At 44.0% G+C, this 20,421-nt stretch overlaps 1 protein-coding gene across 2 annotated transcripts in view; it reads left to right on the plus strand.

Moving 5' to 3' along the window:
* Positions 1-20,421, plus strand: part of DDX10 (DEAD-box helicase 10) — a 300,200-nt gene that overhangs the window by 253,218 nt on the left and 26,561 nt on the right. For both annotated transcript variants that reach the window (XR_008320238.1, XM_053312440.1), the window contains one exon: positions 15,075-15,193. Coding sequence is in view for 1 of the 2 variants with exons in the window: in XM_053312440.1 (XP_053168415.1) it covers positions 15,075-15,193 (119 nt within the window). In the remaining variant the exon portion in view is untranslated. Of the gene's footprint in view, positions 1-15,074; positions 15,194-20,421 lie in introns of those variants that run through there.

The following is a 20,421-nucleotide window of genomic DNA, read 5'->3' on the forward strand; positions in this document are numbered from 1 at the left end:
ATCGGAAACAGCACTACTATTTGCTTTTGTTTAGGAGTTGTTTTTGAGGCAAAAGATGAAGAAAAAGAGAGAAGAAAAAAGGACATACTAAGAGCCAAACAATATGTTAGGTGGGTGATCTGTGATTGGCTCTCCCAACATAATTTTCCTTTCCTAAAATTAGCTGTGAGTCCCCCTTGATTTGAGTCAGGGCCATGGCATGCGGGAGGGACTCCCTATCCAGGGAGTCAGCCCCTTTAAAGTTGGGTTCCATTCTGGTTGAGGTTCTTCAAGGTTTTTTAAAATACTTCTCTGGTTCAGTTCTGATTTTTAAAGTAGGTCAGTAACCAATTCAAACACTTTGGTCTGTTTTGGAACCAATTTAGATAAATTTCATGAAGAATAATACCACCCCAGTAATTGATTTAGAATATAACAGAAACTGATATTGCTGGTTTTATGCCCCCTTCCCCTACACCCAGCCCAGTGTCTGCACTGGAGAGTTTTCACAATGGAGGGGAGTAAGAAGTGGGGTCTCCCAGGGATATATACTCGGACCGGGGCTTTTTAGTTTATTAATAAATGATCTAGAAGTTAGGGTAAGCAGCAAGGTGGCCAAATTTGCAGATGACACCAAACTATTTAGGGTAGTGAAATGCAAAACAAATTGTGAGGAGCTTCAAAAGGATTTCTCCAAACTGGGTGAGTGGGCAACAAAATGGCAAATGCAGTTCAGTGTTGGCAAGTGTAAAGTGATGCACATTGGGATGAAAAACCCCAACTTCACATATGCGCTGATGGGATCTGAGCTGTCAGTGACTGACCAAGAAAGGGATCTTGGGATTGTGGTGGACAGCTCATTGAAAGTATCGACTCAATGTGCAGCAGCTGTGAAAAAGGCCAATTCCATGCTAGGGATCATTAGAGAGGGGATTGAAAATAAAACAGTTAATATTATAATGCTCTTATACAAACTTGTGGTGCGGCCACACCTGGAGTACTGTGTACAAGTCTAGTCACCACATCTAAAGAAGGACATTGTAGAACTGGAGAAGGTGCAGAAGAGGGCAACCAAGATAATCAGGGGCCTAGAGCACCTTTCTTATGCTGTTGCTCCCCTGTAACTGGTATTTAGAGGCATCTTAACAGCTGGTAAACCTGCCTTGGCCTATCCTGGGAGCCCCAGGAGGGCACTTTGCCCACAGTCCTCTCAGACCTGGAGTTGACCCTGCCTATATCCATACTACAGTAGTGTACCATTATGATCTCTCTTTTTAAAGGAAAGTATGTTGTCATGTCGATTTCGACTCCTGGCACCCACAGAGCCCTGTGGAGGAGAGCTGATCTTGTGGTAGCAAGCATGACTTGTCTTCTTAGCTAAGCAGGGTCCATCCTGGTTGCATATGAATGGGAGACCTGATGTGTGAGCACTGTAAGATATTCCCCTTAGGGGATGGAGCCTCTCTGGAAATTGCATCTATGTTCCAAGCTCCCTCCCTGGCATCTCGAAGATAGGGCTGAGAGAGATTCCTGCCTGCAACCTTGGAGAAGCCGCTACCAGTCTGTGAAGACAATACTGAGCTAGATGGACCAATGGTCTGACTCATTATATGGCAGCTTCCTATGTTCCTGTGTTCTTTTGGTAGAATACAGGAGCGGTTTACCATTGCCTCCTCCCATGCAGTATGAGATGATGCCTTTCAGCGTCTTCCTATATCGCTGCTGCTCGATATAGGTGTTTCCCATAGTCTGGGAAACATACCAGCAGGGATTTGAACTGGCAACCTTCTGCTTGTTAGTCAAGCATTTCCCCACTGTGCCACTTAAGGTGACTAACATTACTGAACTGTATATAATATTGGGCAAAGTAAATAGCTTCTGCATCATGGAAGTGAACACCTAATAAATAGTCATGGTCATGGAAGTAATACACAATGATGCCATTCTGGGAGGGATGTCTTCTCAGCTATTGACCAGAGAGGAAAACTTAGGCCCAGCCTCCCAGACAACCTTCAGGCAAAGTAATGAAGTTATTATTATTTTTTAATTAATCGGGTTAAAACTGCTTAAAAAAATTCTCACACACACACACTTTCAAACTGAGCTTTCTTTCCTGGGTAACAGGGTGGAGAAACAACACTTTATAAAAAGCATACAACAAATTAATTAAAGTAAACCCATCTGTTCCATTGAATGCCAACCCGAAGAGAAAGTTGAACACCTATTAATACTAATACTACTATCTATATACTGCTTTTAAACCAAATTGCCCAAACTGGAAATGCATAAATAAGATGGCTCCCTGTCTCCAAAGGGCTCACAATCTAAAAAGAAACATAAGGCAGATACCAGCAATAGCCACTGGAGAGATACTGTGCTGGAGCTGGATAGGGCTACGTACAAATGGCCCTATGCTATGTATATTTGTTCCATGTACAGATATACATAGAAAAGAAGAAGATTGTTCCCTGTCCCTCAAAGGGCTCACAGTATTTCCTCAAAGACTTGTTCCACAAGGGAACTATCAAGGGAATATTGAGGCTTGGATTTTGATAGAACTGTAAGAAAGAGAGTTCTGTTCTTGTGGTCTGCCAGCCAGAAGCACCTTTCCAGGTGGTCTTGCTGTATTTAATGCATAGATGGTACAGTCAAGAAACTGTGCTCAGTTAATGAGCACAGTACAAAGGAGAAAAGTTGATCTCTGGGATATGGAGGAGACCCAAAGTAGTTTGAGCTTTGTGGGTCAAAATCAGCACTTTGAATTGTGTCCGGAAGATGCTAGAGAGCCGGTGCAGATGCTGGTACATTAATGTAATGTCTTTTTGAGTCCCACTCCAGCAAATGTTCATAGTTGGCCAGAGAACAGCAGGGGGATGGCTGGAACACAATTGTTTATACTCTCCTTTCCCCCTTCTTTTCAAATTGAGACAAATATTTACTTGTTTTTCTTCTGTGAAAGATTTTGTTGGTATGTTTGACAGATAGCTGCGGAGAAGGAATATGAACAATAAAAAAACCAAACCCCAAGTCTTATTTGGGGTATCATTACTTTTCACTAAATTAATGTAAGATGTTTCAATTGTATAACATTTGAAGTCTAATATATAGCATTAATAACTGCAGCCTCAACAGCCCTTTGGTTTGATCACTCTTCTCTACGGTGTCCCAAAATGTAATCTTCTAGGAGCTAAGAAGCCTTGTTTCCTATTTTTATGAAAGCTAGGACACAAGTCATCAATCACAGAATGTATTTCATCTTGCTTGCTGTAGATAAGTTACACTCTTTACACAGTATAAGGATTTGTCAAGTATTCCTGTAATAAAGAGACAAATGAATAAGGAGGTTGGAAATGTAATATGCTTGCAGATGAAAAATTGGCATTTCATGGACCATACTGCATTCTGCAGAACTTTAATACCTTACATAAAAAGCAAGAACAATTTGACCTTCTATAAATGTAACAGTTGATGCATTACAAAGAGTACCTTCACATGATCTACCCCAACTGTCCTTGAGGACATATTTGCATTGAGAACTAGAATGTATGAACCATGCTATCCATACGTCACATAAGTCTGACAGGAGGGTTGGTGCCACCACTGAAAAGGCCCTGTCCTAGTGCATGCCTACTGTACCTCCGATGACAAGACCACTTCAGAGCAGTGCCCCAGATGAATGGGGGAAAGAATATATATGGGAGAATACAGGTCTCAAACCATTTGAGGCTTTAAGATAAGAACCTGAATCTTGAATTAAACCCAGAAAGAAATAGGCATCAAGTGTCGCACATACAAAGTACACTGTACTCCTAGTGTACAGTCCCAGTCAGTAGCTGCACTGCTGCATTCTGCACCAACTAAAGTTTCCAGAAGCTTTTCAAGAGCAGTCTCAAACAGAGCACATTACATCACAGTCATCCAAGCTAGTGGTAAGCAGGGTATGGATAATTGTGACTAGATCAGACTTTGCTATGAAGGGATGTGGTCGGTGATAGAAGGGACTGTTATCATTGCTACTGCTGACAACTGGGAATCCAGTAGGATGCCTGGATTAAGGAGTACAGTGGTCCCTCTACTTACGAAATTAATCCGTTCCGAATGCACATTTGTAAGTCGAAAAATTCGTAAGTCGAAAAGCGGTTTCCCATAGGAATGCATTGGGAACGGATTAATGCGTTCCGGAGCCTAGAAAAAAGACCCAGACCCCCCAGTAAGGCTTGCAAACTGCACAGGAACATTTCTTTTCAAGAATAAACAGGCAGTAAACAGGCAGGCAAGTCAAGGGAACCGCATGTAAAATTTGTAAGTCGAGGAAACCCCATCTAAAAATTTGTAAGTCGAGGAAACCCCATCTAAAAATTTGTAAGTCGAAAAAACCGCATCTAAAACCGGATCTAAAACTGCCGTTTGTAACTCGAAAAATACTTATGTCGAGTAGTTTGTAAGTCGAGGGACCACTGTACCTCCAAACTACAAACCTGATCCCAAAGACTTGAGGGTTAAAAGCCTACAGGTTTCTTGAGAAGAAAACTGAGCTTTATAAATTGGTGAATGATGGTCCATATGGGCATATTGACTGTGTATTGGCCATGATCCAAATAATTGTGTGATTAGTTCCACACATGCAATAGAGCCATGGACTTTGTTTGTTGAATGTCAGCCCCACCCCTTCAGTTTTTGAAGCTGAGAGGAGCTGTGGTTTGTCATGTGATATAGGCGGATTATTGCTTAAAGGGATAAAAATTCCACTGGGTTAATGTAAAGGTAAAGTGTGCCATCAAGTCGATTTTTATTCCTGGTGCCCACAGAGCCCTGTGGTTTATCTTTTGGTAGAGTATAGGAGGGGTTTACCATTGCCTCCTCCCATGCACTAGGAGATGTTGCCTTTCAGCATCTTCCTATATTGCTGCTGCCCGATATAGTACCAGTGGGGATTCGAACGGGCAACCTTCTGCTTGTTAGTCAAGCATTTCCCCGCTGCAGCACTTAAGTTTAGCTGCCCTAAAATAGCTATTCCCAGTTCTTGCTTGCCCATGTTCCTAAATGGTTATTTTATCACTGAAAGAGGAAACTTGCAGTGTCTTCTGACTTGGAAGCTATATTATAAACCCATTTCCCTGGAGTACATATTTCCCCAGTGGGCATATATTGAGCTTCCCTGAAGAAGCTGATGTGTTGAAATGTTTGAACACGCGAGACTACTTTTGAGAATTACTTTCTGTACATGGGCTGACAGCCGTGACTGCTGTGAACCTCAGCGTGATGAAAGAATGTGAGAGATAAGAGAATGTAGATGTGTCAAGCACATTTTGTATAATGTACAGGGAAAGAGAAAGATTTAGGCTCCGGGTTTTTCCTCTATTGCAAGGTAATTTTAAAAAGTCTTTATTTGCCAGTTTAGTGACTATATTTAAGTTCCCTGAATCTTGTTGAACCTCTCCTAATGAGGCATAGGAGACTTGGCCGTAGCGTTTAACTTCTTCATATCTTGTTATAAAATAAATAGGACTGTTCATAAAGCTTAAGCTAATACCCTAAGCATGTTTATTTGAAAGTGGACTTCCTTCAATCCAGGTCTCAATCCAACATGGAGAGCCTTCATCCCAACCCCCATGAGGTGCGGGGCGCAGAGTGTTCCTAAATGGTTATTTTATCACTGAAAGAGGAAATGAAAGAGGAACACATCAATATCTGTTCTCTCTGTTTCCTCCTCACTCTTGCCAGTCTCCTTCAGTCTCCCAATCACTTTCCACCCCTGCAGAGTCCATTCCCCCCACTTTCCCTCCCTCAATCATAGGAACATAGGAAGGTGGTATGCCATCTAGCTCAGCATTGTCTACACAGACTGGCAGCGGCTTCTCCAAGGTTGCACGCAGGAGTCTCTCTCAGCCCTATCTTGGAGATGCCAGAGAGGGAACGTGGAACCTAGATGCTCTTCCCAGAGCGGCTCCACCCGCTAAGGGGAATATCTTACAGTGCTCACACATGTACTCTCCCATTCATATGTAATCAGGGTGGACCCTGCTTAGCTAAGGGGACAAGTCATGCTTGCTACTACAAGACCAGCTCTCCTCCCTTAATCTCCACACTGATTCTTGGCCCACTGATTCCTCCTGCTCTCCCTCCAGAGCCAGTTGCCCCAGTGTTATCGCTTTTCAACAGAAGTACTCAAAGTGGTTTGCACAGAAAAATAAGTAAATAAATAAAGATGGCTCCCTGGTCCAAAATGTCTTACAAAATAAAACAGAAGATTTTATTTCTGCTGCCCTGAAGCTTTGGAATGCTCCCCGAATAAGAGCCTCCCCATCTCTGACAATTTTAAAAAAATCTTTAAAGATGTATCTGTTCACTCAGGCTTTTAATTAAATACTGTTTTAATCGTTTTAACATTGTTTTAAAATTTTAAATTGTCATAATGTGTTAACCTTTTTGATGTCATTTATTTTAACTAGTGTTTTAACTCTTCTGTTGTCATTCTGGATGGGGTTACAGTCCCCCTAAAAGACCAGGTTCGTAGTCTGGGAGTGCTCCTGGATCCCGAACTCTCCCTGGTTGCTCAGGTTGAGGCTGTGGCTTGGAGTGATTTTTATCAGCTTCAGCTGATATGCCAGATATATCCATTTCTGGAGACAAATGACCTTAAAACAGTGGTACATATGCTGGTAGCCTCTCGGCTTTACTACTGTAATTCACTCTACGTGGGGCTCTACATGGGGCTGCCATTGTACATACTTTGGAAACTGCAATTGGTACAGAATGCAGCAGCCATGTTGGTCTCTGGGTTTACCAGAAGGGACCATATAACACCGATTCTAAAAGAACTGCACTGGCTGCCGATATGGATGGTATGAAAATATAATGAATGAATGAATAGGTAAACACCAGCAACAGCTACTGAAGGGGATGCCATTATTCAGCCAAGCTGTGCATTATTTTTGCCCAAACTAAAAATTGGCTGACATTCAGCAGACTCTTATTTGGGAATGATGGAATCAAAATCTTTGTGACGCTAACAGTGAGTACCTAAATTCACCCTTCTGATCGGAGCACAGTAAGCTAAGAAGGATGGCTGTGTTGGCTGTCTTAGGCAGGGGTTTGGCAGAAGTGGCAGACTGCCCTTTGGCTGCCCTCAACTGCTTCTAAATTATATACATTATATAATGTATATAATTTACTGCAACACCACCATTCCCCTCACCCTCAAATCTTATCCAGTGTTAGCATCACAAAGATTTGGGATCACAAGATGGAAGTATTTTCATCATTCCCAAATAAGAGTCTGCTGAATGTCAGCCAATTTTTAGTTGGGGTTGAAAATAATGCACCACTTGACCAAATAATGGCATTCCCTCCAGTAGTTGTTCCTGGTGTTTACCTTTATATCTATATTATTATTTCTCCAAGACAAGCCATGGGTGGTGACGTGGTAGGAAGGAGGCGATTGGCTGTTCTTCAAGATGGGCCATGCATGGCGACGTGGTGGGAAGGAGGTGATTGGCTGAGTTTGCAAGCAGAAGCACCTGATTGGGCAGTGGGGATTCAATATGCAGAGTATGCAAGCAGAAGCACCTGATTGGGCAGTGGGGATTTCATATGCAGATAGGGAGAAGGAACCTGTGAGAGCAGAAGCACCATGGTGATTGGGCAGTGGGGATTCCCTATGCAGATGAGGAGGGGGCCTGTGATGGTTAAGATCAGTTGGAATGCAGCTGTTACTGGTCGGAAGATGTTCTGGATATAAAAGGATAGCAGGCAGGGGTCTGCAAAAAGACAGGTCGTGAGGGAGGAAAGAGCCTCTTCAGGAGAAGGAGGATGCCGTTGTGTAAATGAACAAAATCTGTTAACTCAGGGAGGGAGGGAGAAAAAACATGAAGGGAGGGGGAAGAAAGTGTGGAGAAGAGCGAGTGGAGGAGAGAGAGAGAGAGAAAAAGAAGGGAGGGGGAAGAGAAACAGAAGGAAGGGCAACGACGGACCTGAGTCTGTCAGCAGCTTGAGGGGAATGAGTGGCCATGGCAGCACTGGCAGCAAGGAAGGGTCCAGGCAACCACTGCTGCTGTTTGGGGCTACTGAGCCATTGTAAGAGGGAGGCAGTCAAGCAAGGAATGGGCCTGGGCCTGTCAGTGGCCTGAGGGGAACGAGCGGCCATGGTGGTGGCAGCAGCAGCGAGGAATGGCCTGGTCAACCACTGATGCTGCTCCTGAATGGAGGAGCAGGAGCTGGGCTTAGGTGATGGTGGGGGGGTCTCTGGGGATAGGGAGCTGAAGCTTGGCCAATAGGTGGCAGCAATGCTGCAGCCACGACCAAGAAGGGTGAGGAGGATGGAAGCAATGGGATGGAGGAGGAGCAGGAGTGCAGCTCAGGTGAGGGTGGGGAGATCTCTGAGGTGAGGGGAGCAGTCAAGTACTAACGCGCAGATGCTCTGGAGCGTGCAAGAGTTCCAACATTGAAACGGAGAGAAATAATGGCAGCAGTCAGGATGCAGAGGTGGAGGGCCGGCAGGTGAAGCCCCTCCAGCCAGAAGAGGTGGGTAGATGGCAGGCGAAGCCCCACCGGCCAGAAAGAGGAAGCGGTGGTGGGTAGAAATAATGGCGGCGGTGAGGAGGTGGGCAGACGGTGGGCAAAGCCCTACCAGCCAGGAGGAGAAGGTGGGAGGCGGTGGTGGGATGGGCTGGCCCTGGCCGGCCCAATGGGGAGAGCTGCAGGGGGAGAGCGAGCGAGTGGGGGGGGAGCGAGAGAGTGAGTGGTGGGGGAGAGCGAGAGAGTGAGCGGCGGGGGAGAGAGAGCGAGAGAGCTGCGGCGGGGGAGAGCGAGCTGCGGGGGATGTCACAGGCTCAGTACACAACTGCACAGATGCTCTGTGCGGGGTCAGCTAGTTCTGTTTATTTTGTGAGCCCTTGTGGACCAGGGAGCCATCTTTATTTATTTACTCATTTTTCTGTGTACACCACTTTGAGCACTTTGGTTGAAAAGCGATATATAAATATTTGTTGTAGTAGCAGCCACAAATGAGTTTACAAATTGTCAGCAAAGAAACTGAAGTGGTGAAATGGAGGAAACTAGGATAAGTGTGGGAATCTGATCTACTACAGGGTGCATACTCTATACTAGGGGTACCTGTGGTACTTCAGAAGTTGTTGAACTACATCTCCCATCATCCCCAGCTACAATTTATTGTGGCTGGGGATAATAGGAGTTGTAGTTGAACAATATTTGGAGTACTTCAGGTTGGGATACCCCTGCTCTATACAGTTTTAACTATTTTATTTATTTATTTTATTTTCCGTATTTGTAGACCACCCCACATTTCCGTACTCTGGGCAATTTAGAGTAGGGATGTGCAATTTAGAGTAGGGATGGTCCAGGGGTTCGATCCAGGGTTTCGGAGTTGAACCAAATCCCACCCACCCCAGTTCCGTCCGAACCAGTACCGAACCCACCTGGCCGGTTCGCGGTTGTTGTTTTTTAAAATTAAAATAAATTTTATTACCTTCTGGCCTTTCGGGGGGCTTCCTATAGGCCGCAGGTGGTGGTGGTGGTGGTGGTGGTGGTGGTGGTCTGTGAACATTTCCCTGCCCCCCACCGGCCCCTAAAATCACTGCTGCAGCCCGCCACATTGTTATTTTTTGGCCCGTTTGGGCCTCCATAAATCAGCATGATGGCCATTTTGGAGGCCATTTGCACATGTGCGTTGGCCATTTTGTTTTCAACGGCCATTTTTAAAAAATGGCCACTGTGCTTGTGTAAATGGTCTCTGCGAGGCCCTGGGCCATGCCAGGCCTCTCAGAGGCCATTTACGCATGCGTTGTGGCCTCCAAAATAGCCACTGCACTGATTTATGGAGGCCCGAACAGGCCAAAAAATAAAAATGTTGTGGGCCGTGGTGGTGATTTTAGAGTCCGCTGGGGAGCAGGGGAACATTCGCGGACCCACGCGTGGCCTATAGGAAGCCCCCTGAAGGGGCAGAAAGTAATAAAATTTATTTTAATTAAAAACAACAACAACAATTGCGAACCTCCCCGGACCGGGGGGGGAGTGGGGGTTCGAAGGGGTGCCGGACCGAACTGGCACGGTCAGGTTTCATTTCATTTCATTTCATTTCTTTCTTTCTTTCTTTCTTTCTTTCTTTCTTTCTTTCTTTCTTTCTTTTTATTTATTTATTTATTTATTTATTTATTTATTTATTTATTTATTTATTTATACACCGCCCAAAACTTACATCTCTTGGCGGTTTACAACAGAATTTTTAAAAAGTAAAACATTCGTTAAGACAAAAATGGGACACACACATACACACACTACAACAATTTTAAAATTTTAAAATAATATTTTAAAACAGCATTAAAACCATTAAAACAACATTAATTACAAGCCTGGGTGAAGAGATGTGTTTTTAAAGACTTTTAAAAAGCTGTCAGAGATGGGGAGGCTCTTATTTCACTAGGGAGCACATTCCAAAGTCTCGGGGCAGCAGCAGAGAAGGCCCATCCCTGTGTGGCCACCAGACGAGCCGGTGGCAGCTGCAGACGGACCTCTCCAGCAGATCTCAATAGGCAGTGGGGCTCATGCCGAAGAAGGTGTTCCCTTAAATACCCAGGGCCCAAACTGTTTAGGGCTTTATAGGTTACTAGTAACTTTCAGCCCATTAAATTAACTGGCGCTAGAAGCAGCAATGGGGGGGAGGCTCCCCTAAGTGCCAGTTTCCAGGGCAATGGGGCTGCAACCCTCCCCCTGGCGACACCCCCAGTCTCCCCCCGTCCTCACCTCCTCTATCTCTCCGGCCATGTGTTGGAGCTGCTTCTCATCCTCCAGCAGCTCGTTCAACTGGTGGAGGCTGAGGTCCTCCAGCCGCCTCGCGTCCACCGCCATGGGGTGGGGGGAAGGCGAGAGAAGGAGTCCGACGACACCCGCAGCAGCAGCCTTTGGTGCCAGCTCTCTCCGCCTCCTCTCTCTTATATCTCCGCCGCTGCTGGGTTTTGTTTTTTTTTCCGTTTCCCCCACTGCTGCCTCTGCCCTCCCCGATCCTCGGTTCTCCTCCTCCCGGTGCCCATGGCTGGTTTTGTGGCTGGGCTGGTCCTGCCGCCGCCGCCTCTGCCCTCCCCGATCCTTGGGTCTCCTCCTCCTGGTCCCCATGTCCTTTTTTAAGGCAGGGCTTCTTCCGCCGCTGCCGTCTCTTCCCTCCCTGTTCCCCTCTTCTCCTCCTCCCGGTTGCGAAGTTTGTTTTAATGGCAGGGCTCCTTCTGCTGCTGCCGCCTCTTCCCTCCTGCTTCTTCTTCGTCTGGCCTGGCCCCAGCATGGCTGCCCGTGTCTGGGCGGCCGTATCTTTCTCGGACGTTCTGGGCATGCGCATGCCCAGAACAGCCAAGAAAGACACGGGCTGAAGAAAGACACGGGATCACGCTTTACCTTTTTAATATAGAGGATAACCAGCACCTTGTATTTTGCCCAGAAACATATAGGCAGCCAGTGTAGCTCCTTCAATACAGGAGTTATATGGTCTCTCCGAGATGACCCAGAAACCAGCCTGGCTGCCGCATTCTGGACCAGCTGTAGTTTCCAGACTACATACAAGGGCAGCCCCACATAGAGTGCATTACAGTAATCCAGTCTGGAGGTTACCAGCAGATGTACCACTGTTTTGAGGTCGTTCACCTCAAGAAACAGACGCAGCTGGCGTATCAGCCGAAGCTGATAGAAGGCACTTCTGGCCACCGCCTCAACCTGGGAGACCAGGGAGAGGCTCGGATCCAGAAGCACCCCTAGACTGCGTACCTGTTCCTTCTGGGGAAGTGTGACCCCATCCAGAACAGGGAGATCAAAATCATCTCTTGAGTTCCGACCCCGGACAACGTGTACCTCCGTCTTAGCCGTATTCAGTCTCAGTTTGTTATTCCTCATCCAGCCCATCACCGACTCCAGGCAGGCATTTAGGGAGGTTATGCCCTCTCCCGATGATGTTGAGATGGAGAAATAGATTTGGGTGTCATCAGCATACTGATAGTCCCCTGTACCAAATCCCCTGATGATCTCTCCCAGCAGTTTCATGTAGATATTAAACAACATTGGAGACAGTATGGAGCCTTGGGGAACACCATACAAAAGTTCAGATTCTGAAGAACAGCAGTCTCCAAGGGACACCATCTGGAACCTGCCCAAGAGGTAGGAGCGGAACTACTGCAAAGCAGTGCCTCCAACTCCCAACCCTCTCAGACTCTCCAGAAGCATACTATGGTTGATAGTATCGAAAGCCTCCGAGAGGTCAAGAAGGACCAACAGAGTCACACTTCCTCTGTCAATTCCCAATTGGAGATCATCCATCAGGCTGACCAAGGCAATCTCCACCCGATAGCCAGCCCAAAAGCCAGTTTGAAATGGGTTAAGATCATCAGTTTCATCCAAGACTGTCTGGAGCTGGGAGGCCACCACCCTCTCAGTTACCTTGCCCAGCCATGGAAGGTTGGAGACAGGCCTGTAGTTGTTCAAGTCCAAGGAATCCAGGGTAGGCTTCTTCAGAAGCGGTCTAATAATTGCCTCCTTAAAACAAGGAGGCATCCTACCTTCCCTCAGAGAAGGTTTGAGTCTGGTCTGGACTTGAACTGAACTGTGCCAGCCGGTTCCGTGCACACCCCTGGGTTACAGCAGAGAATTTCTTCCTATTCACTAGGAACAAAAATGTCTATGTAGTTTTAATTGTTACAATACAATGTTGTTCTCTTTTCACATAAGCTTGATTCAACAAATGTGGCTTTGTGAGAAGATTTAATAACAAATTCCTGAAATTCTCTGTAGTTCTTATGTAAAGTTATGTCTTTGGTATATTTCCTTTCTTTCTCAGCCATGTTTAGGTTTTGCTATCATATCACTTCTAATTACAAGCCCGATGAAAAGCAGCCTCCTTCCCTTATGTATTTAAGTGGTAACCAGGAGCCCAAGGATTAAAAATAGTTGTGCTGTTGTACTTCACACATTCGCCCCTACATAGCAAAAAAACGGCCAAGCAACCAATCTGTGAAGCTGCCCTCAGGCTTCTGTCTGTTCTGTTCTCTGTGTGTGTGTGTGTGCGCACACACACACATTTACTTTTGGTAGTTGGTAATGGTATCGAATTCCATTTCCAGTTTTAGTGATTACTGTGATCCATGGTTTACAATTGGCTTGTTTTATGTCAGGAAACAATGTTCCAGTGTTGACCCTGGCTTTATATTTCCTCTTCATAACAAAGTTGATTTCTCCTCTTTTCCTTATTTCACTCGTTCTCCGTGACCTTTTAAATACTGCAAGAGTTTCTTGGGGAAACAATAAGGGACTCCTGCAGGAGTGTCTAAGCCATATTTTCCTTCCTGACATCTTGTGCTCTCTGTAACTCCAAAGGTCAGCAGTAGAGATTTTCTGGGAAAAGCAGAAAGTTATTCTATTGCTGAAGTGGTGTCCTTGCATCTAAATGAAGTGCTAGTTACAAAAAAGAAGAGGAGGAAGTGGATAAAGGAGAATGCTAAAAATAATTTCATTAACAATGAAGCTTTGTAAAATGTATGTAAATGATGAAAGTCACTGGAAAGCTATGACTATTGTGAAAATCTTTGCTTTAAACTTTAAAATGTAAAGAAATATTTGGCACTGACTTTTTGCACATTAGGATGCACTAGCAAAATGCTCATCTTTGTGGGATGTTTTTGAAGTGAGGCTTCATGAATCCCAAGGACCTCTGCGGGAGATGCGTTAGATATCTGTATACTCTGCACACACAAGCACGTGTGCGTCAAAATAATACTTCCTTGAAGAAGAGTCTTATGCTCAAAACATGTTGGGATATTCCATTAAATTTCAGTTCTTATTTTTTTGCAATGCTAAATCAACATATATTCCAATCCAAATTCCATATGTGCTCATATAGATCTCTCCTACATGAGGGTAGTCCTTCACATTAATGGAGGAAGCATGTCTATGCAAACCAATGAATGCACAACTGGATTGATTCCATCCTTTGGAATGAATAGGGAAGCCGTTTCAGAGCAAGTCACTGGATCAGCTGGGGAGTAGTGAGGTTCCTGGAGGCCTGGGGACGAGCTGCCAAGGCCACTGAGCACTCTGGCCATGCTCCTTCCTCCTATTTCATCACACTAGCATAGAGGGTGTGGCCAGTGTGGTGAACAAACGTATGGCGGCTCCTTGCCTTCTCCAGTTAGCAGAGCTCTTTCTCCACTAGCTGGATGTGTCCTTTTCCAACCCTTTCCTCCCTCTCCTCTCTTACTTATAACCTGTTATAAGTAGATTAATAATGTATATAATTTACTGTTTGGAAGAGTTGCCATTTATACACATTTATAAAAATACAGTAATGTTGAATTGTTTTAGTCTGTACTAATAACATGTAGCATTTGTTGAGGGATTTTTGAGTGTGCAAAGCTTGATGTAATCCTTACTTACATTTGCAGGGCTGTTGTAATGTTATTATCCTCGTATTGAGGTGGCAACTGAGGTGGAGTTTGCTTAAGGTTGCAACAGAAGATGAACTCCTAATACCTTGTGATAAGAACCTGCTTGGGAATGTTTTTTTACATTCTGTAGCATCCCGATGATTTTTATTTGAAGTTTTTATTAGCCAGTCCTGATGAGAATGTTATTAATATAGTGGCCAGGTACTGTTATATAATTTGTAAAATCCGTTCAGGTTTTTAAATGTTTGATCTAGATATATTTGTTCTTATGTTTTCTGTTTTTGTATGTCTATTCTTTTTTGTGTTTTTGTACTCTGGTCTATGGCTGTAATAAAGATTGGATTGGATTGCATTAAATTCTGTATGTTTTTTGTGCTGGTATATTTTTGCTTCATGGCAAAAATGACATCAGTATGTAATTGTTGCTCAGTCTGCCTGCCTCAATAATGAATTCTCTGATTTGATTTTAATTATCTTTTTGGCTTTATGTCAATCTATAGTAGGACTTCAGAACCATTGATTTGTGGAAGGAGGGTTAAAGTCTTTCATTTTTTCTTGTGGACCTGAGCACAGGAAATATCCGCAAAAAATACATTTGGGGCAATTTGAGAAAACATGAAATCTGGAGAAATCTAATTCTGTCATTCTTTCTTTATTCAGGTTGAAGAGGAAGATGTAGCCTTTCTGGATCACAGTGAAAGTGACGAATTTGATCCAAGTACCCTTCCAGACCCTGATAGATATAGAGACTCCGACCAGACTGAACCAGAAAGCTTTGAGTAGGTGTTGTCTATGATTCCCCCCACTTCCTTGTCATTTCTCTTTCCAAAGTCCTATGAAAATGTACCTATGAAAATGTACTGACAAAATATATTATAATGGTCCTGAATACAGATCAAGTGAGCTAGAATTCTGCCATTTACTCATGTTTAATGTCCATGCTGACATGCATGAGGTGCAGGAACAGCAGAGATTAATTTGTATGCTGTTGTGTTTTTACTTTAAGGTTGTGAAATGTGAACTGTGCACCCTGCTTGGCTAATTCTAAAGCTGGGCCTTGAGCCCTGTTTTTGGCTTTTTATTTTTATTTTTTTGCAATGCATCTTTACATGCTGGTTCTGGTGACTTTCCTTGTCCTTTGAGATCAGGTTTGGTTTAGGGATGTGCACAGAACCAGCTGGCCCGGTTTGGTTCGAGACCAGACTCAAACCTGACTGGACCCCGACCGCCCCCCCCCCCCCCGTTTGGTTTGGTCCGGCAGCGTTCGCTAGCTCAGTGCGGTGGCCATTTTGGATGCCGCCGCGCATGTGCAAATGGCCTCTGCGAGGCCTGGCATGCCCCAGGACCTTGCAGAGGCCATTTGTGCATGTGCGGTGGCCACACACGCACTGAACTACGGAGGCCTGAACAGGCCAAAGAACCGGCCGGAGGGAGTGATAACAGAGGCTGGTGCGGGGGAGGGGGAACCTCCGCAGACCCCACCACCACCTCGACGGCCTTCCTCGAAGGGGAAAAGGTTGTTTTGTTTTGTTTTTTTTAAAAATTTACTTTTTAAAAAAATTTGCGAACCCCCCCCACACACACACCCGAACATGGGGGGGGGGGGCGGGCGTCAGTCCGGGGCTAGACTGAACAGGGGGTAGTTCGGTCCGGTCCCAAGCCATCAAACTCGTTTGACATTAAGCTGGTTTGCACACCCCTCGTTTGGTTAAATATGATTAGCGTCCTATTCCAATGGTTGGGTTCTGGACCAATCAACATGCTAAATAATCTATGTTTCAGGAAGTCATGGATATCGTTCATTCTGTTTTGCTGACATATTGCTAAAGAACACATGTTTCGCTAGATTAGGACCAGTTCCTAAACCAATGAATACATCAATTAGTCACTATGAGAACAAACCTTTGTTCTTTCTGAATGTCTTTCAAAAATTAATGCAGCTGCTTAGTAGTCTGAACTTTTTCTAATAGTATGAAATGGTCACTTTGATTTTAAGCTTTTGTTAAGCTGACAATAATCAACTTAAATACCACATGGTTGACTGTCTCCCTCCCCTCCTTATTTCTCCCCTCCCACTTAACTGGAGAAAAGATTTGCTGTTTAAATTTGTCCTGGATGTCCTTAAATTTTGGATTCTCTGCTATGAAGAGAGAGGTCTGCAGGACAGTTTTATGCTGTCATTTGTGGGGCTTTGATTTCTATTACTCATAGCAAGGCATTCTTGCTGGACGGTACAATGCTTCAGGAATTTGCTGCTGCTAAGACCCCACTGGAGCCTGTTCTCAAGCTTCAGGGCACAATGTGAAAACCCTTTGGGCTGGACAGGCTATTGATTAGCTGTATAATAGGAAGGAACTCCACCTCAAATGCCCACACTGTAGATTTTTCTTCTGAGCTTCTTTATGAGATATAATTGGTTCACGCATTTCTTGTTCTTAGCCAGGAGATGTCAAGCTGAACTGAGTCTTTTGTGCAAGCCCAACCAGATATATAGGGAATCCAGTCTGGCAGTGTTTTCACAAAGCTCAGGACTTCCCTTGTAAAGGTTTGATTATCTAGTTAGCAAATAATAATATACAGTAGATGTGGCTCATAATTCTAGCGATGGATTGAGGACTGTCTGAAATTGGTGACTGGAATTGGTTCTGAAACAGTTCAGGCACCTGATCTCCCCTCCTGAACCCATTTAAGATTGGGCTCCCCTTCCGAACCCATTTAAGATTGGATACAGCCATCTCCAAGACTGGTCCCAAATAGATCAGTGTTGGTCTGCTCCCTCCCATGTTGCCCTTTTTCTCCATCCCTCTTGAAACTTAAGAAGGTTGGGGCAGCAGCAGGGAGGAATTTAGGGATCATAAGGACTTTAGGATCTGGAGACCCTAGATGTTGCTAATACTAGAAGTATGTATACAGCAATGTCTGAACTACTGGGGATGCAATACCCAAGGTTCCTAGAATGCCTCCATGAGCATTTCTCATGGTCTCCATGGTTCCTTGTGTTCCTGAAGCTTTGTAGCACATGTGCACAGCACCACCTTGAAGCTAGACCACCTACCCATGCAGTGCTCCCTGCTGTTGCCTCTAGCCTCACACACTTCTGATCTTAAATGTATTGGAAGTTTCCATGAAATGTGATGTCTGCTGTGCACCACTCCATCTTCAGATTCTGCACCAAGTGCTACAAATAGAACATTTACTAAACACAAGCCCAAATGTTTCTATTGGGTATTAATAGAGATGTGAAGGCCTGGAAAAAAAGTGGGGACAGGGTGTTTTCTCTTCTTCATTTCCCCCCACTAAAAATGTGGGTCACCCACCCCATTTCTTTTCTTTCAGGCCTTCACATCTCAGTATTAATCTGCTCAACTAGTAAAAAATCTAGTGTTTTTATCCAAAACTAACATTTTTCCAAATAAAAATTCAAAGAGTCTTTCTGGAGCTGACTACCATAGTCGTCTAAAAATCAGGAGGAGGAAGTGGAACTCAGGAGGGATCCTGAGGAAGGAATTCCATAGCTTTGGTGCCACTGTTAAAAAGGCCCTATTCTTGGCCATCAGAGGAGAAATTCTGAGAAAGATCTTAAATTTTTATAGACCCAGACTGTTCATGTGTTCATTATTTAAGGTGTGCATCAATATCATTATTCGATGCACATCTTTTGTAGGCATGTGTTACTTTTATAATTCTAGTGCTCTTATTTACATTTTTATAGTGCCCTGTGCCCTGACACCCAGGGCAGTTTAAAAAAATTTTTTTTTAAATACATCACTAAAACATAATTAAAAAACACTAGCAATTTCAGTTATAAAAATCACTCTATAGGATTCGGTTGGTAGATATTGCTAAATATAGGTAATATTGCTTAAATGAAAAAATTGTTAGTTTTTTTAAAGTTTCAGTTTTAGATACTAAGAACATTATAGAAGATGTGTGGTTACAGAAAGTTTGTCTTCTTCTTTATCTTAACTATTGATCTTTTCAACCACAGTTTGTATCTTCGCTCTACCTTCTCTAAAGGAGGGAAACTGTACAATCCACTATTTTAAGTTTGCCTTTAAATGAAACCACCTTCAAACCATACCTCTACCAGATGATTAATTAAATAGTTCAAGCATGAAATATAAGAATAATTTTGGTATGTCTAGCAACATTTATCATATTTCAGTTTTAGGCTATCATAATGTTGAATAGTTAATGAGATCAAAAATTTCTGATGGGTCGAGCAAGGCATAGAGGAAACAGCCAAGTGCCCTAAATATTCATTAGGCAGTCAAATTGAATTCTTAAAACAGTACTGTATATTTCATTTCTTAACCATTTTGAAAATACATTTGAGGTAGAACAAAGTTATGATTGGATTTTTACCTTCAGTTAATCTCTGATGTTTAAGACTAATTATCTTAATGCTCAGTTACAACTATTCCAACATGGAATAGGCCTCAGATTTATCAATGTCTTAGGATGATTTTTTAAAAAATTACCATTAATGAATGCTATATTTATGTAACAATCAGTTATCAAAAATCTTGTGACAAGCTACTATTTATGTGGAATAATACTACAAATCTCACCCATAGACTATGTATAGGACTAGTGTCTAACCATTTTATTATTGCCTTGCATGCTTCTACAGCCATTTTATCTTCATCTTGTGCTAGACAATGGCATAGACAGTAGGGACTGAGTTGTCGGTGACTGACCAGGAGAGGGATTTTGAGGTCATGGTGGGCAGCTCGTTGAAAGTGTTGACTCAATGTGCGGCAGCTGTGAAAAAGGCCAATTCCATGCTAGGGATCATTAGGAAGGGGATTGAAAATAAAGCGCCTGATATTACAATGCCCTTATACAAAACTATGGTGCAGCCACACCTGGAGTACTGCGTACAATTCTGGTCACCACATCTTAAAAAGGACATTGTAGAACTGGAAAAGGTGCAGAAGAGGGCAACCAAGATGATCGGGGCCTAGAGCACCTTTCTTATGAGGCAAGGTTACAACAGCTGGGGCTTTTTAGTTTAGAACTGACAAATTGAGGTACTTTTTCGCACAACGCATAATCAGCTTGTGGAATTCTCTGCCACAAGATGTGGTGACAGCCAACAACTTGGATGGCTTTAAGAAGGGTTTGGATAACTTAACGGAGGAGAGGTCTATCAACGGCTACTAGTCAAAGTGCTATAGGCCACCTCTAGTCTCAGAAGCAGGATGCCTCTGAGTACCAGTTGCAAGGGAGTAACAGCAGGAGGGAGGGCATGCCCTCAACTCCTGCCTGTGGCTTCCAGTAGCATCTGGTAGGCCACTGTGTGAAACAGGATGCTGGACTGGATGGGCCTTGGGCCTGATCCAGCTAGGCTGTTCTTATGTTCTTAAGACTTCTTCTCCAGCTTGAATTCCCCCACCACCACCCCCAGCTGGGCTGTTCTTATGGACCTTCACTCATTTCTTCTCACATTTTCAAGAAATGTATGTGGGGAAACAAGACCATGGATGCTAGCTATACCCCTGGTCAGCATGGCATGCAGTGGTCATGTGACCTGAGGCCCATGTTGAAGACTATTAGAATTTCTTCATGTTAACTTCCAAATTATTTTATTATTTATTTATTTCATACATTTATATCCCGCTCTTCTTCTGAGGAACTTAGAGCAGTGTACATGGTTATTTTTATCCTCAAAACTACCCTGTGAGGTAGGTTAGGCTGAGAGATACATGACTGGCCCAGAGTTACCCAGTGAGTTTCATGGTTGAATGGGGATTTGAACTTGGGTCTTCCCGGTCCTAGTCCAACACTCTAACCACTATGCTACGCTGGCTTATTGAAGCCAGTGTGCATTATCCTATTTCTCTCTCCTGAATGTTTCCTCAATATGTGTCGGGGTGGGAGTGGGAGAAGGAAACAAGTGAACGGCCCTAATGCCATGAAGAGATTAAGAGTGGTCCTTTCATGTGACTTTGAGCAGGAGAATCTGTGATTCAGTCATGTGAGAAGAAATAGCAAGCAGCTCAAA

The sequence above is a fragment of the Hemicordylus capensis genome, chromosome 3 (assembly GCF_027244095.1).
Source record: "Hemicordylus capensis ecotype Gifberg chromosome 3, rHemCap1.1.pri, whole genome shotgun sequence".
Classification (NCBI taxonomy): domain Eukaryota; kingdom Metazoa; phylum Chordata; class Lepidosauria; order Squamata; family Cordylidae; genus Hemicordylus; species Hemicordylus capensis.